Source organism: Rana temporaria, chromosome 11 (assembly GCF_905171775.1).
Source record: "Rana temporaria chromosome 11, aRanTem1.1, whole genome shotgun sequence".
Classification (NCBI taxonomy): Eukaryota; Metazoa; Chordata; class Amphibia; order Anura; family Ranidae; genus Rana; species Rana temporaria.
In genome coordinates this window covers 29,971,519-29,989,987 of record NC_053499.1, presented here as the reverse complement: position 1 = coordinate 29,989,987, position 18,469 = coordinate 29,971,519, and the positions used below count along the sequence as shown (strand labels likewise).

Here is an 18,469-nt window from a genome sequence, read left to right as displayed (position 1 = left end):
AAGAAAGCAGTGTGAAGGAGATCACCTTCATCCCTCCTAGTTCTGCTTAGGCTGCCATTCAACTAATGCAGAAGAATAGATCTAAACCGGCACATTGGAAGGGATGCTGTGGTGTTGGGTCAAATTATATTTTATATGCTAAGGTGTGTTGAAAGTGCCCTTTTTTTTAAAGGTATAATTGGAAGGGCTAATGGAGACAGTAAAAAGTAATTTGTGACTGGGGAAAGGGGGGGGGGGGGTGCAAAAAATGCAAGACAGTTGTGAGCTGTCTAAAGCCATGCAAGGGTTTGACTTTTTTTTACATAAACCCATTAACAGAGACCCTGTTTTGATGGATGACTTGGGCCCCTTTCACACTGACATGTTTTTCAGGCAGTTTAGCGCTAAAAATCGCACTGCTACACCGACTGAAAAAATCGTGCCCTGCAGGCTTCAATGTGCATGCTTCACACTGAAGCGGTGCGCTACTAGGACCGCTCCAAAAGTCCTGCTAGCCGCATCTTTGGAGCGGTATAGGAGCGGGGTGTTTACCGCTCCTTCCCATTGAGCGGCTGGGCACTTAAAGAGGACGTACATGTACGTGCTTGTACCCAGCCGTGCCATTCTGCCGACGTAAATGTGCAGGAGGCGGTCCTTAAGTGGTTAAAGGGGTTGTAAAGGTAAATGTTTTTTTCACCTTAATGCATCCTATGCATTAAGGTGAAAAAACATCCGACAATACCGCCCCAGCCCCCGTTTTACTTACCTGAGCCCTCAAAAGTCCCGCGCTCGCCCCCGTCATCCTCGTTTCTGAGCCTGGCCGTGGATTGGCTACACTGGATGGATTTAAAGCAGCGCAGCCATAGGCTCGCGCTGCTGTCAATCACATCCAATGATGCAGCTCGCCGGGGGCGGGGCCGAATATTACAGTGATAGCTGCCGGCTGTATCATGGGAGCGCGCCCACAGGAACGCAACACCATGTGAGCTCGGGTGGAGGAGCCGAGACAGCCGCCGAGGGACCCTAGAAGACGTGGTTCGGGGACACTCTGTGCAAAACTAACTGCACAGTGGAAGTATAACATGTTTGTGATTTAAAATACATTTTTTTACTTTACAACCCCTTTAATGCATCCTATGTGGGTATACCAAATTCAAAAGAGACGTAGAGGTACATTTGCCTGCTTGTGCCATTCTCTCGACGTAGATCGGCGTTCGGTGGTCGGAAAGTGGTTAATGAAGTGACACTAAACTCTGGTTTAAAAAAATATATGTGGGCTTTGGGCTGTGAGCTGCGAGGTTTGAGCTTTAAGCACTTTCTTTTTCCTTTTGGGATTAAGGTTTTACATTAATAAACAAAAGCTGATCATTGTAAACACCCCTGTCAGTGTTAAATAGTTTGCCTCATCCCTGTAACTCAGGGGTAGGCAAGCTTTCAGAGGTTGAGATCAACCTGGACAACATGGAGGAAAGCAAGGAATCCTTGGGTAATGGGGGGGAGGAGGAGAAGTAGTGTCCTCTGCCCCCCTCCCAATACAGTAGTGTCTTCTTCCTCAGAATACCAGTGTCATGCCCTTCATACATTGGCTTTTTCTGCCATCTTGTGGTTACTTTCCAGAATGCAGTGGAATGAGTTTAGTGATCAGACTTTACCTTGAGCAGCAGCGTGGCGATCAGGGATAAGGCGTGTCGCTTGAACACAGCCGGTCACAAATGTCAACAAACGGCTGTAGTGCAGTTTCCGGGACAGTGAGGAGACCTTGAAAAAAAAAAAAAAAACACAACAGTACAGTGCCCAATTGCCCCCCAAAACAAAGAGTACCTGTCACAGCCCATCAAAGTACCCGAGTACCTGTCACCATCAGAGTATCCGAGTAACAACAAAACCTGGGGAATGCCAAGGGAAAAACCAAGCCTACTTACCGACCAGCTTGCAGAACAACCAATTACCTGTCTAACAGTATGCGTTAAAAACAGGGGTTTTATCCGCAGCATTTGCAAGTACCTGTCACCATCAAAGTACCCGTCACCAGCCCATCAGAGTACCCGAGTACCTGTCACCATCAGAGTATCCGAATACCTGTCACCATCAAAGTACCCGTCACTTAATGTTCAAAAGACTCATTATGACTCATAGAATATACCCCCTGAAAAAAAAAAAACACACCAATATACCTTCTTGTCCAACATCGGTGCTTGACCTCACAAATGTACTTCTGGAAGAATGGTCAAACAGCCCCATAGACACACTCCTAAACATGGTGGATGGCCTTCCCAGAAGAGTTGAAGCTGTTATAGCTGCAAAGGGAGGGCCAACTCAATATGGATGGGGCCATTGCATGCAATGGGTACGTTTTCCCAGCAAAGACAGTGTTCCCTGGGCTGCACAGGGAATATCACTGGAACAGAGGGGAAGGTATTTCACCAATCATGTTATACTTGGGAAAAGAAGAGAAGGGAAGTTGGAATTAAAGCGGAGGTTCACCCTAAAAAACAAGTTTCTACCATGAAATCAAGCATACTAGCGTGAGCTACAGTATGCCTTTATTTTATTTTTTGGCGCCGTATTCACAGTTTAATCCCGTAGTTATGTTTCAGACTCCCAGCGGGGCATGGGCGTTCCTATGCAGAGGGAACGTGATTGACGGCCGGCTATGGCGCGTCACGCTTCCCGAAAATAGCCGGAGTAGGACTCGGCTCCTCATGGCACTATACGGCGTCTGCGCACAGACATCGGAGCTGACTGCGCAGGCGCCGTGAAAAGCCAAGTCCTATTTCGGCTATTTTCGGGAAGCGTGACGCACCATAGCCGGCCGTCAATCACGTTCCCTCTGCATAGGAACGCCCATTCCCCGCGGGGAGTCTGAAACTTAACTACGGGATTAAACTGTGAGTACGGCGCCAAAAAATTAAATAAAGGCATACTGTAGCTCGCGCTAGTATGCTGGATGGCATGCTAGAAAAAGAAAAACATTTTTTTTAGGGTGAACCCCCGCTTTTAAGTAAATGACCTTCAAACCTCAAATGAGCAATGACAGCTTCCACGTTTCTATTCTGAAAGTTTCCTTCTAAGGAAAGAAAGATGGAAGCAGTATTTGATTTCCGGAAGATATTTTGGCGCAGCCAGTACTGTGCACTGTAACAGGGCCACATGTAAAGCGCTGTGCACAAAACAACAAATCTTTTCATGCCCTCAACATTTCCACAAAATCAACTCTCACATTCGGTTTTATTCAATTTCCTTTTATTTATTGTATGGAAAAAAGAAAAAAAAAAAACCTACAGCTGACTGACAGGCAGTCAAATAACAGTTAAAAAAAACTGGACTCGCACTTTAAACCATTATATCTTTTCCAAAATTCCCCGGGACCCTCAGCAGCGCAGTACAGTCAACACTAGAACAATACAAAGAAGATGTGGAAATGAACAATGGGATTCACAAATTTCGAGAGGTCCAAGTGGTACAGAACAAAGTGTTTTATTATAGTGATATCTCATCTTTCTATCTTACAGTGTGGTTTTAAAATAGCAGCCGTTTCATTCGATTAAAACCCAACCAAGGCAAAAGGCTGTGGCGCCCTCTAGTGCGCGGGAATGTAATACAGTCCGAGCTGCAAATGTAAAAAAAAAACTGTTGGTACCCTGCTACAAATAAAACAAGTTGAGGCCATTTGGGAAATCACGCTGATGTTTCGAGTTTAAAAAAAACAAACAAAAAAAAAAATTTGCTGTTTAAGCCATCCAGTTTTTGAAAATAAAATGCTGAGCCTCATTGAGTCTTCTCTCAAAACAAGCATGAAGGATTTACAACTGAAGACTTTGTCCTTCCTGCAGGAATTACTTTTTACTCTCCACAGGCACCGATGTCCACTCATTTCCAGGGTGCTGTTAATGAAATGTTTAAAGCAGAAGGTCTGAGGCAGAGAAAACCATTGGTTTACAAGTCTGTCTCTTTCAGGCATCTTTCTGAATTTTACCAGGCTTCACCGAATCCTCTTCTGCTGCCGGGCTCTGTAGATGTCATGAACCGGAGGCACTACAGCACCCTTTTCTTCATCATCGTCAGAATCTTCGTTGGGTCTTTTGAGTGATTTACTGATCAGGGCGTTCACTTCAACTGGTCCGTTGGTCTCCTGCAGCAGTTCCGCCTGGCCCCCAGTAATGACTCGAATGGCTTCTTCAACAGCTAGAAAGAAAGAGTTCCTTGAATCAGATCAGGATTACAGATCACTACATAACTCATTAAAAGGAAATAAAGGGGCTGCATTTCAGGCTTCCTTCAGAAAATGCTAGGCGACTGGCTGTCCTTGGTACTTTTGAGACACTGTCCCAGAACAATGCAGAAAATCAGACCAATGTTAGAACTCATCTACGTGATTGTTTGTGGTCAGTGACTACTCAAAGTACCGATCTGGATCAGAATGACAGCTAGGGAGAGGTCAGCCTCCATACTTCCCCACAGGAATGATAAGGAATAATTTGTATCTGCTGAGCATTGGTTCTCATTCAAATTACTTGTCAGGAAAAGGAAGAAATAAACAGAAAGGCAAAAAATAATATATTACATTGAAACGGGAGGGCCTCTCTTTTTTTACAGCTCTATCTGCATGCAGTCTGGTGGGTGGCCCCCCTACAGCCCATCCCCCTTCCCTCACCCCTTTTTCCTCCTCTCCCACCTTTCCCTAAGTTTGATGGTAATGGTTGCTTCAGTCATTGCACAGGCCCCATGGACATAATCACACAAGATGTGTGATAGATGTATATTGACAACCTCTATTGGTCTTTTAACTACTTGCCGACCAGCCGCCGTCATTCTACGGCGGCAGGTTGGCTCTCCTGGGCGAGAGCACGTAGTATAACGTCAGCTCTTAGAGCGGCCACTAGTGGCAAGTGCGTGCCGCCGGAGGCGCGCGCCCCCGACTCCCGTGCCCGGCGGGCGCGATCGCAGCCGGGCACACGCGATCGCTCGTTACAGAGCGGGGACCGGGAGCTGTGTGTGTAAACACACAGCTCTCGGTCCTGTCAGCGGGGGAAATGCTGATCTTCTGTTCATGCAATGTATGAACAGAGGATCAGTGTTTCCCCAAGTGAGGCCCCCCCCCCCCCCCCACAGTAAGAACACACCCAGGGACAAACTTAACCCCTTCCCCGCCCCCTAGTGTTAACCCCTTCACTGCCAGTGGCATTTTTATAGTAATCCAATGCATTTTTATAGCACTGATCGCTATAAAAATGCCACTGGTCCCAAAAATGTGTCAAAAGTGTCCGAAGTGTCCGCCATAATGTCGCAGTACCGAAAAAAAATCGCTGATCACCGCCATTACTAGTAAAAAAAAATATTTATAAAAATGACATAAAAATACCCCCTATTTTGTAAACGCTATAACTTTTGCGCAAACCAATCAATAAACGCTTATTGCGATTTTATTTTACGAAAGAATACGTCTCGGCCTAAACTGAGGAAAAAAATTTTTTTTATATATTTTTGGGGGATATTTATTACAGCAAAAAGTAAAAAATATTCATTTTTTTCAAAATTGTCGCTCTATTTTTGTTTATAGCGCAAAAAATAAAAACCGCAGAGGTGATCAAATACCACCAAAAGAAAGCTATATTTGTGGGAAAAAAAGGATGCCAATTTTGTTTGGGAGCCACGTCGCATGACCGCGCAATTGTCAGTTAAAGCAACGCAGTCCTGAATCGCAAAAAGTGCTCTGGTCTTTGACCAGCAATATGGTCCGGGGGGTAAGTGGTTAAGGGAAGAGAAGAGGCATATATGTTAAAGTGAAATCAGTTTGGATTACTGTATATTTAACAGTCCAGCTAGGGGTGCCCTGATCAGACAGGATGTGGGTATCAGATGTCTACAGTGCAGCCTTAAGCTTAAGCCGGTGTAAATAAATACATTTTTTTAATTAGTTTCAGCAGGCCGATCCAATACTTACTCTCTGGAAGCTTAGACCTGCGAAAGATGTCCATAACTTCATCCACCTGTACAAAGGGACCCTATTGTGATAAAAATAAAAGTAGTCATTTTTTGTGCCTAAATTTTCTTTCTTAGAATAATAAATGGTAGATATACCTAAGTTAGGATAGAAATAAAAGGAGCCGTCACTGGTAATGTCTCTTTATAAAAGCAACTATAGGCCTGGTATCCCAATCCAGGCTTTGTTAGTCAGCCAGTGTCCTGGATAAAGGATGCATCCACTGAATAGAGTAGTGGAGCGTGGATCAGGATGACAGCTCCCAACCACTTTCAACCGAAACAACAACTCATCAACGGCAGCTAAGATCATTCTGTCCTCACAACTCCATGCTCTGGGGTCTCCCCAAAGCACCACTGATACCAGCACTGCTCTCTGCACCAGTACAGTGTGAAAATGATGTGCTGATGATGATCAGGGGGTGGGATCATTAAAGAAGACTGATGTCATGTTGTGGTATAGAAGAGGTTCTGTTAGGACTTAGTACGATTGTTATAAGAAAAGTATGGAGCTGCTGCAGCTGCTTTCCTTTTGCAAAATGCCAAGTTTCTGGTTCTGTCTGGCTTTAATAATTTTGAGGCACAGACCAAAGACCTGTAATGCTGAAAAAGGGGTCACGCTACATGTTCTAGGTTAGCGACTCAGAAAACTGAATTATTGCTCGGGTTTACCATCAGTGGTGCCCAACCAGTGGCCCACGGACCCACTGATGTGGGCGGCAACCTCCTGCTCTAGGATGACTGGTTGGCAAGTCAAGGTCATGGGTGGCTGATCCGCCATCTCAAAGCATTGGAGTTGTGAATGAAGCTGGCAGTAGAGGAAGCAAGCGGCCATGGAGCCTCATAAGCTGATTCTTCCTGTATAGCACCACCTCCTACCATAGACAGAGTGATACCAAATGCACTCAGCCTAGGACAGCGACAGCCGGCGATACCAGAATAGAGCGCAATGCACCTGCAGATTACCTGCACTGAGTCATAGACTTCTGTTATTACCTGCAGGTTTGGTGCGCTTTCAGAAAGTGCACTACATCTGCAAGGTATAATATAAGTCTTTGGCAAAAGTGCAGCTAACTCAAAGGAAAGCCACAGGTGTATGCTCTAAAAAGCAGAATAGTATTATCGATATCAAGCAACACAGGTCTGCGTAAATAATCCCCAACTGCCACAATTGTCACGTTTTCATCATTTTTGGCAGATTATTATTAGATGGCATTGTGTTTGCAAAGTAAACTGAAGGAAGGTGAAACATACAATAGGTATAACTACTTTCCCATAGTGCTGTATATGATGGCAGTGTTTGACAAGGAGTAACGGGTGTTTTCTCCCAATCTAGTAATAGAATAGTGACCTGTAAGGCTGTCACTTACATTTAAGGATAATTGTGGAAAAGTGAATATGCTGCTGGAAATATATACAATTAACCCCCTAACTGCCTAAAATACAGGTGTTAACAGGAAGACAGTAGTCTCCGGGGATGTGACAAAAATACCTCTAAAAACCTTTCCCCTTTTCCTGTTAGAATCTATTAGATAGGAGGATCACAGCAAAGAACACGGCAGTATTATTTAGAAAGGAAAACAAAAGGAGAAAGACATAGAAATGAGAGGAATATATTGCTCATGTACCTGGTAACACAGGGGTGGAGGAAGCAGCTTCATTAATAGCACAGCAGCAGGAGGCACTGGGAACACTCCTCCAGGCACTGGGTGAAGTCCAGGAGCTACAGAACACATAATAGAGAGCGATCATGCTACTGGGCATTTTAACACCTTCATTATCAGATGCTTCTACACATAAATACTGTACATCAGGATCATTATAACATCACAGCAATTGTCTAAACCAATTGCAGCCGACCCCCTTTGGGACAGTCGAGCTGGCCATAGATGGTGCAATTTACTTTCCTGCAACCCTACCGGGAGAACACACAGTGATTATTGCTAGTGGCTATAACCACTGGCAATAATCGCATGAAAAAAAAATACAACATACTGGTTGTACCCAAGTTGATCAACCTATCAACTTGGGTACAATCAGCCTGGCCATGCATGGTTCGAATCTCGGCCGATCTCTGCTAAACCAGCCAAGATACCAAACGGTCAGACTTTCTGCATCACTCAGTTGTGATCCTCTCCAGTTTATTTGTTTTTCTAACCAAATAAATAGAATTTCACCTGACCATAACTAGAATCCTGAGCTGTTCACTTACCAAAGAGATATGAGATGAACAACACCCATATACCTCTACTTTTACTTAAAGGGATTGTTAAGGCAGAAGTTTTTTTTTTATCTTATTGCATTCTATGCATTAAAGATAAAAAAAAAAACTTCTGTGTGCAGCAGCCCCCTAATACTTACCTGAGCCAATCTTTATCCAGCGATGTTGCATAAATGTCTCAGCTACCCGGAATTCCCCTCTTCATTGGCTGAGACAGCAGTGCAGTGTGATTAGCTCCTAATGCCATCAAAGTCATTCAGCCAATCAGGAAAGAGGGGTGGGGCCAGGTTTGCGGCTCCCTGTCTGAATGGACACACTGGGCGGTGAAACAGCTCGGGTGCCCCAACAGCAAGCTGCTTGCTGTGGGGGCACTGAACAGGACGGAGGAGCCATGAGCACAGAAGAGGGACCTGAGAAAAGGAGGCTCTAGGGTTGGTCTGTGCAAAACCAACTGCACAGTGTAGGTAATTATGAAATGTTTGGAATAAAAAAAAAAAAAAGAGGCTTTACAATCATTTTATTAATCTACTTTAACCACCAAGAAAAGTTATAATGGAAACAAGTGACCTTCACTTAAACCTGTGAGCTGTCAACAAAGAGTTTAGGAATTGTGATATAGCTCCTGGCATTGGGATGCCTCATTCAGAATATTTTTTTTTCTCATATCCGATAACTGTGCAAAGTGTTGACAAACCACTACTTGGGAGAGTATTACACATTGTATATAGTTATGGATTTACTTTTCCTCCGAGTGGCACATAGATATATCAATGATTTGTTTATACCCCTTGAACACCTGGGTGATAGACTGCAGCAGTCTTACCATTTCAATATTTGTATTCTGAAAAATTAGATTTTCGTAACAGTCAGTAAATAAGATACAACGAGTGAGTACAGTTATGTATGATGTATAGCCATGTTATAAATTGTTATTTATTTTTTTCAAGTGGGATTATCTCGAAGATTAAATTGTTGTAAATGATCCATGTATGTAATGGTTACTGTAAATACGAGCTAAACTGTAATAAAGCTATGGAAACAAAAGTTTGTGCTCTAGGATTTCAGATGTATATGGGGTTTGGTGAAGGGGAGTTTTTTTTTTTTTTTTTTTATCGTGCCATTTTTTTACTAGGCTATAATCTATGTGACTTTGTATTGTACTCGTGTATCATAGAACGGTTACGTTTTCCAGTTGCGAGGCCTGTGAATAGCCTCACTACTATTGTGACAATGTTGATATATGTTATTTAGTATTGTGGGATACACTTTTGAGGAGTAATATAATTAAACAATATACTATCATAGATATTTGTTTACAGTTCTCAATGTAAAAAGTGCATTGCACACCTACTCGGCTGACTAAAGTAAAATAAAGGCAATTCAAAAACAAACAAAAATATCATACTTACCTGCTCTGTGCAGTGGTTTTGCACAGAGCAGCCCGATCGTCCTCTTCTCTTGTCCTCTGCTGGCACTCCTGGCCCCTCCCTCCTGCTGAGTGCCTCCAGAGCAAGCAGCTTGCAATGGGGGGCACCCAAGTAGGCTTGCTCCCGAGCCACTGCTATGTATGTCCATTCACACACAGATCTGTGTCTCGGCCCCACCCCCTCTCTCTCTCATCAATGGCTCACTGGCTGCCAATGTCTTCCTCTGCTGTCTCAGCCAATGAGGAGAGAGAGTCCCCAGAGAGCAGAGGATCTTGCGCACATTGCTGGAGGCAGATCAGGTTTAGGTAAGTATAAGGGGGTCTGCTGCACACAGAAGGTTTTTTACCTTCATGCGTAGAATGCATGAAGGTAAAAAAACTTTGAGCCTTTAGAAGCACTTTAAAGAAACCTATGGAGCTTCTAAAGATTTTGTGTAATCACAATCAAATATTAAAATGTTGGTGATGACTTACGAGCCATGTGTCTTGGTTGAAAAGGAATCATCTGGCTGGTGTCTGGTTTTGGGTATTCAGGTTTTCTGTCAATCTCATCCTTTGAAGATGGGGCTATGGAAGGAGTCACCACTGTTTCTGGGATCATAGATGCTAATTTGGCACGGGAGACATCCTAGAAAAATTGTTATATATTGTCATTACAGAAAAAAAAAATAGCTCAAGGATAGAGGAGTATGAGGCAATAAAAGAAGGGGGAACCAAAAAATATTCAGTTTATGGAGAGATTGGAAGGAAAGAGAATGATGAAGCTTGAGCACCAGAAAAGGAGAAAAGAAAAGCTTGTAACTTGGAGACAGAGGAGGTGATAACAATTAAGGAAAGTCAGAAACAAAGGAAAGAAAAGGTGAAAAAGCAAGAAATAACCGAGTCAGGTACTGTACAGAAAAAAAGAAAAAGTACAGGCATAAAAATGTGCAAAAGATTTGAAGATGAAATCAACAATATAGCATTCATTTAGACATACCTTATATCCTAAGGCTTTGAGTTCGCTTGCAGAACACGGGTACAGATCCATGAACTTGTACCTGTCTACCAGTAGAGCCGTCTCCTTCCCCTCGTACTCCTCTTTGAATGCAGTATATCTCCTCTTCTCTACTTTCAGAATACTCGCTAGATCTCCAATGTTACTCTCAAATGCCAAGAATCGAGCCCAGATCTCACTAAGGAAAACACAAAATAAACTGATTCTTGGCAAAGCCAATACGACACTGACTATATGCACCTGCTTGATGAGTGGCAAGGATTTTAAAAGAGAAGTATGGGTAAAGCTTTATGGTCATACTTCTTTTCAGGGTCACATAAGTGCACTTTCCTTTGCTCTCCTGTGACCCAAAATCAGCTGACAATGGGCTAAATTCTGCTGTCGGCTGACCTCACAGTGCTGCTCCAGGCTCTGAAAGGATCTCAATCATTTTGTTGGGATTCACCCAGATGCCTAATAGCTGGCCCCAGCATTCTGCGCATGGCTGAGAGCCGAAGCCAGCTGCACCCCCTCCTCCAGCCCGACACTCCAGTGAGTTCTGGATGAGCAGACCAGTGACCGCTCTCTGCTGAGAGCAGACAGAGAACTGAGCAATCAGTGGTCATGAGCTGGTGGGGGAAAGCTGCAGCATCAGTGGTATGAGTGTTTGGGAATAGGAAGGAGCACCAACAACAGATGGACCATTGAAGCCCATGGGCGATGTCACACTCCCAACCATGCATACCAGCCATTGTCAGAGCACTCTCTCCTGCAGCTATGATAGCGGACACAGGAAATATCATGAGACTGGACCAAATCTGCCTGAAAATTGGTAGTTATAGAGATCTTTCTTACACAGATTATCCAGAATAGGGTTTAGGAAGGGATGGGGGGTACAGTTTTAACAGTAGATAGATTTTGCATTATATTCCACTTGAAATATCGACTTATTAAACCAACAGTAATAGAAAGAAAGGGCATAGTGTAACAGCAAAGTTTGAGAATTCTGGCTTAGGTCTGCCAAGGAGGAGTAAACTGGGCCACATGTCACCCAAATAACACCAGATTGACATTCATCATCTAATGGAAAAAGTGGTGAAAAGGAGGTAAGTGAGTGTGTAAGCTAAATGATGGTGTACATTGGAGAACTACACAGTGGCAGATCAGCCACTCAAAGAAGTATTTTATATTTTATGGGTTTGTCAAAAAAATATACATTTTAAGGCATGCATCGATTTGCATTTAGCCAGTGTCCAGTAAATGCTTAAAAAATACTTCTAAAAACACAATTATTAAGTAATCACGTGTTTAAATACTAGAGGATTATCTTTAAAAAAAATTGCAGAAGAAATACAGTAACTTTGTTGTAGCAGCAAATAAAAACTTTGCTTTTTCTGCCATTACAACAAATGTTTGAAACATGGCTGATTACTAATGGCAGCATCACTATTTTTACATTATCGCTTAAAAATTTATGATTGCCAGAGTATAAGTGAACCCTTACCTTGAAAAACAACTCACTGTGTGTGTGTGTGTGTGTATATGTGTGTGTGTGTGTGTGTGTATATATATATATATTTTTTTTTTTATTATTATTTAAAAAAAGTGATCACATGTCCTCTGCTCTCAGCTGCATAAGGGGGCTTAGAGAGGTGGAGATAGAGAAAGAGCGGGATACTGATCTTCTAAGTGAATAGCTGTGCAGGGGGGTGCTTTTCAGCACAAGACCAATGGAGGACAGGCAGGCTGTTCTTCTAGCACAGCCACAAAACCAACCATGCTAAGATGGGTGGACTCATGTCAAGTGTGGGACTATAAATAGGAAAGCAAGGGGGACTGGCGGAAACACCAGATATTACATATAAAAAGAAGACATACAAGGAGAACAGGACACTTTTTAACACAAGTACATGGTGCAACAGACACACATCAGGACTATAAGAACAAACACTTCTATAGAAAAATATAATTTTACATACCCAGATTTCTCAGGTGGCAGACTCCCTGATGTTAAAACACGTTCAAATAATACCCTTGTGTTGTTGTCCTCTGAGAAAACAAAAATACATCATACATTCAGCCAATGGTTTCTTTCTAGTACTGTAATGGTGACAGACTACAGGTGGCTACAGACAAGTGTATTCTCACCATAAACAAGGGACGGTTAGAGAACTGCCTGTCCCTGCAGTACAATGCTACTCATATTAGGAGTATCCCTGAATGTTTATTTCTGGGAGTGATAATGGGTATGTCCGACAGTCCAGCTCACATGGGTATCAACCAAGTATGGTACATGCATAGTTACATTCAAGCTGGATTATTTATAAAATATCCATATCTGGAATTCCTCAATATCTAATTAATTAAACCCACAAAAGAACAAATGCAATATTTAGAAGCTGAATAAAAGGTTTTAGTGTAGTAGACCACTTCTGGTAAGTAAATAGTACATACTGTATACAAAAAACAGGTCTATACATTAGACCAAAAAAAACACCTGAGGAAGCTGGAGGAAGGATAGAAGAATGTTATGGCAAAAGGGGGGAAGGTGCCTCTGAATGAGGGACAGTTGGGAGCTATGATAGAACAATACCTAGAACACTTACCATTGAGGTGAGATAAGTAATCAATATATGCTAGAACATATTCTGGTATGTCTCCATATTTCTTCAATCCTAACTCAAAGATCTTGAAGGCCACAGATGTGTCCTATAAAAGAAAGAGTTGTTTTACATTTTCTGAACATGCACTAAAGGTGTAAGCTAGTTGTAACTGGGTAATAATGGCAAATGTCAGCTTCCTCCACTGACCTCGCACAAATGCAGTATGCTACACGAAGAAAAGCTTTTGCTTAAAGTGGGAGTAAACTCCCATCTCTGACTTGTACCTAGAGGTAAGCCTATAATAAGGCTTATTTATAGGTACTGTAAATATCTCCTAAATTTCCACTTGGGCCTTCCCTTCAGAGTTTGTGTCGTAAACGACGGCTCCCGCGCAAATGTGTGGCGTTGGCACCATCGTGGCTCTCGCCAGTCACACAGCCAGAGTCTGCAAACCCATAAGGAAGACTGGGTGAAGGTGTCACCTGCCAGCGCATCGCCTCAGTGTGAAAGCCCTCCGCTTTCACATTGAGTATGCAGTGAAGGAGTTTTTCAGGCGGTATAGCAGCGCTATTTTTAGCGCTGTACCGCCTGAAAAACTCCTCGGTGTGAAAGGGGTCTAAGGGAAAGTACAATCTTTTTTTCTCCTCTGAACTTGGTAATCGTATTCAAACTTCATAATGTGTTATGCACATTTATTTTGGTATCCCAAATTAATCTATATGATACCAAACCATGTGATTAGTTTTCATCTCTTTCCCACATTATTACTACAGTATAAGAAATGCTAGGTCAGGTCCTGGATCCATTGTGAATAATATGATAGTAAGAAAAAGACAACCTTTTCAAAAATCCACTGCAGGTGGCTCACAAAATTGGACCTGATGCTTGGATTACTAAAGCCCTCTACATTACAAGTATACTTTCCTCTAAACCCAAAGACGTTGTTTCACAAAATTTTAACACAAAAATAATACACGTGACTGTAATTTTAAAATTACGCAGTAGAAAAGAACTCACTTTTTCTATGTATCCTCATCCTGGTGTGTGTTATATTTGCAAATTTAACCCGTTACATTTTATTTATTTTAGGGCTGTTACTGATCAAAAATTTTCTGTTGGATTAATATAGTTTTTTTGTTTTTTATCGATTAATCGACTAATTTCGATTAATTATAACGCACATACAGATCCAACTACTTTTAGCTGATCTCCTTGCAGGCTGATTCCCAGTGCAGCTACCAATCCCTGGAAAAATGGATAGCAGGAAACAAAAACACACAAAGGCAACTCTCAGTAGGTAACCAAATAAATATTGCACTGGAGATAAAATCGATGTAGCTACATAAACTGTAAAAATGGTGCAAGTAATACCAAACGGTACCAAAAGCAGTCATAAAAACATGTAGCCAAGTATGATACTGGTATAAAAATGTGTACAACAGTGCCACTGCTGAATCCAGATGAGGAGGGGTTAACATCAGTCCGTCGGCATGTAGATGTCCCATGAAGGGAACTATCACAACTCCCAGTGGATGGTTGTAGAATCCCAGGTTGATAGAGGGAAGTGTAACAGCCCTTGCGTGTGGCAGATAGTAAGGTCCCGCCGGCATGCAGATATGAAGGCACAGCAAAGGAGCCCTTCAGATGGACACGGCAAGCCCCGCCGGTGTCCGTGACGTTACTGGATCTCTGACGAAACTCCCTGAAGGCCCAGAAGCCAGCGGAGAGGTGAGTACCAATCAAAAGAATTTTAATCGATCAAAAAGATTTTGATCGATCAAAAAAATTTAAGATTAATCAATTAATTAAAAGTTAATTTGCACAGCCCTAATTTATTTCCTAAGGTTTTCCATGGAAATGGCAAGACACAGGACTCTGAATCTTCTCACCTTACTACAGTAATACTCCATTAAGGCTGCTGTGACGTATACATGATGGCGGGTCCGAATATCTTCTCTTGCTTTTTTGAAGATCAACCGCCCAGCTTTGATGCCCTCGGCCCGCCTTGCGAACTTCATGTATTGAATATAAACCTGAGGAAACATATCCAACAATCAGAATGCTGAACATATACTGACATTACACAGATTAAATGTTATTTAAAATATCTCTCCTTTTGATGACTTTCTTATAACATATCCCTGTCACAAATGGCAATGCAAAAAGTGTACTGCCATCTACTTTAAACAAGAATTGCAAATGTAAATTGTTTTTGGAGAAGACAGAAAGGGTGACTTATCACAAAGGAGTATAAAAAACACTTCAGAATAACCCTCCTAATGTAAACCTGTCATTATGTCAGGAAGGCTGTACTGGTGAGGATGTAATTTACAAAGACAGATAAATGCCTAACAATGTATGTTGTGGCAAGGTGTCGTCCTGTGCCCACCTGACATGTGGGAAAAATCTTGTATGACAGACAATCTTTAGTAGTGTTGGTAGTGTCCCATGTCGTAAAAGCTGGTGTTGGAACCACACAGTTATACTAATTTTCTACGGAAGAAACTGTGGAAAACAAAAGCTAAAAATGGCAAATCTATTTAAATAAGCAACTAAGATTTAAAGAAATATCTTATTTTTTTTTTAATATGAAGGGTTCTTCATGTCACAACATACCTCCCATCCCAGTAACTAACGGTTTTAAAAAAAGGGATACAAGTTTACTGACACTGAGCTCACTTCAATCATCCAATCATGTACAAGAATAGATCCTGTTTTTCCCTTTGCAAATGATTGGATAAGCAAAGTGAACACAGCTTTTCATTATTTACTAACCTCAGTGCACATTCACTTTGCTATGTGAACAGTTTCAGCTTTTTAGGCTGGTTTCACACAGTCGTTCTCTGTAGTCCATCTGCTCAGCAGGGGGATCTCCCCACTGAGCAGGCGGATGACAGATCCATGTCCGCTCCGCTATGCAGAGCGGACACATGCCTGCTGTTCTCTATGGGGTTGTCAGATGGAAAGGACCGCTTGTCCATTTCCATTCACCTGTCATCTGATCTGATCCACTTTTTTGGCGTACTTAATCGAAACAGATGCAAGGGGGTGTACCTGCCACTCCATAGAGAGCAATAGATGGTCCGATAAGGGCTGCCTGAAAAACGGACAGGCAGACCTGTTTAGACATCCCATGTGAAACCAGCCTAAAGAGAATTAACCCCATGGTGTCTGTGGCCCTCTCCTATCACATCTGACCCGATGACAGCATCGCTTAGAGGGGTGTCAAACTGGTGGCCTTCCAGCTGTTGCGGAACTACAAGTCCCATCATTCCTTGTAACCGTCAGCGTTGCAATGCCTCATGAGATTTGTAGTTCCGCAACACCTGGGGGGCTACCAGTTTGACACCTGTTAGATAAAAAGCTCAGCTTCAGTGACATGAGACTTATTTCTGTTTCTCACCATCTTAGTGTGACATGAGAAGTGGCTGCATACAGTAGCACAAAACACATAGGCCAAATTTTGGTACTAATGCGCATGTCAACACCCTCAAATCATAAGTTCTTTCATAGAAATTGTTGATGTCTTTCTAATATCAAGATATGGTATGTTTTTGTTTGCATACAAAGATTATTTAAGAGTTTTTCTTTAGAAGAATTAAACATGGAAAAACATGATGAAAAACTTACCAAGGTGGGATCAATGTCCTCTATTTCAAGAAGTCTTTTATATATACTGTGAGTCTTATCATATTTCATTCGACTCTGCAATGTATACAAAGATGAATTACATAAAACATTTGGACTTTACAACAAGACAGACAATAATGCAAGGCCAGGATTATATAATATATACCCCAATCTTAAAGGATCACTAAAGGATTTTTTTTTAGCTAAATAGCTTCCTTTACCTTACTGCAGTACTGGTTTCATGTCCTTATTGTTTGTTTTTGCTTTGATGTTGCTGTAATTCTGCTCTGATCTCCACACTTCCTGGTTGTCTTTTTCCTTATAACCATCGTACTGGGAGCTTTTCACTGTACGTCTAAGCTGTCATTACTGTGTGTCTAAAACTTAACAGAACCAATCAGATTCATTTTAAAAACAAAACACTGCCCTGGATTTGTTTGTTTTTGTTCTGTGGGTCTCTCTAGTTCACAGGAACATGAAAACAGTTTAAAAGTGAAACTAACCTACAGGCACATTATATGATTGATTTTTTATCTATTTGTAATGATTTTTAAAAGGAATCAGTTAACTTTTATATCTCTATACCCTGTAAACAGTCATTTCAGCCAAAAAAAAAATGTCCTTTAGTGACCCTTTAATTGTATATGATTTCAAGTAATACACAGCTGTGTATCGATACATAATGACACAGAGTGTAAAAAAAAAAAAAAAAAAATCCCCATCACTCCAGTGCTTTTTCTACATGCAGCTTCCCTCAATGAGAAACATGCTATAAGACTTAGCTCAGGCGTGTTTGGATTGTAGTGCCAACCCACCTGACCAATCCCACCAAGAACCCCTTACTGCACACCGCCAATCATAGGCAATGATACATTTCCTGGCCCACAGCTGCCTATGATTGGCAATTTGCAGTGATGGCAACCTGGCTGGATCGCTCAGGTGGTTTGGGACTACGATCTGAACATGCTTGAGCCCATCCCTATTAGTTACTGGAGAATTAAGTAGCAATTCTGCTTTAATTAAAAAAAAAAAAAAAAAACACACCTCTTCATAGTCGGCATAGGCAAAATACAGCAGCATATTCTTCTTAAGCAGGGTGCTAATTGCACGTTCATATATACTGGCGGCTTCATCGCTGAACAGCTTAGCATTGTTCATATCCTGTTATGAAAGTAAAAATCAATTCGATAAATCAAAAACACTTCAATATTATCTTACAGTCTAAGCTAAATGCAATATATAAAAATACATACCCCTTTCTCGGCCAGCAGCTTACTGGACTGTTCCAGATATTGTGCAGCTTCATACCAAATGTCTGGATGATGCCCCAACACCAGCAGGCACTGCTCATAGGCAAACATGACTGAAAGAGAACACATTAAACTTCAGCCGAAAGGTCATAATGTTTTTTTTTTTAATAAAGGGTGTTATAGCTCAAAAAAGTAAAGAATACAACATGAGACGCACAAAGCAGCAGTTTAGATAAACCAGTAACGTTAAGCCCTCATTCACACCAATGCGATTTGTCAGATCAAATCGCATTACAAATCTCACCCGGTTGTATACCCTCTGTTACTACTTGCACCTACAGGTAAGCCTACATTAAGACTTACCTGTAGGTGCTTGCAATATCTCCTAAATGGTTAAGGAGA

General features: G+C 41.9%; 1 protein-coding gene across 2 annotated transcripts in view; it reads right to left on the bottom strand.

The window, feature by feature from the left end:
- Positions 1-3,440: 3,440 nt before the first annotated feature.
- CSTF3 (cleavage stimulation factor subunit 3) overlaps positions 3,441-18,469 on the bottom strand; it is a 79,518-nt gene continuing 64,489 nt past the window's right edge. For both annotated transcript variants that reach the window (XM_040328294.1, XM_040328295.1), the window contains 11 exons: positions 18,071-18,180; positions 17,862-17,978; positions 16,818-16,892; positions 15,077-15,220; positions 13,191-13,293; positions 12,564-12,633; positions 10,588-10,783; positions 10,083-10,236; positions 7,590-7,684; positions 5,924-5,984; positions 3,441-4,164 (listed from right to left, as the gene is read on the bottom strand). In XM_040328294.1, coding sequence (XP_040184228.1) covers positions 3,962-4,164; positions 5,924-5,984; positions 7,590-7,684; positions 10,083-10,236; positions 10,588-10,783; positions 12,564-12,633; positions 13,191-13,293; positions 15,077-15,220; positions 16,818-16,892; positions 17,862-17,978; positions 18,071-18,180 — 1,328 coding nt within the window. In that variant the 3' untranslated portion in view covers positions 3,441-3,961. The remainder of the gene's footprint in view (positions 4,165-5,923; positions 5,985-7,589; positions 7,685-10,082; positions 10,237-10,587; positions 10,784-12,563; positions 12,634-13,190; positions 13,294-15,076; positions 15,221-16,817; positions 16,893-17,861; positions 17,979-18,070; positions 18,181-18,469) is intronic.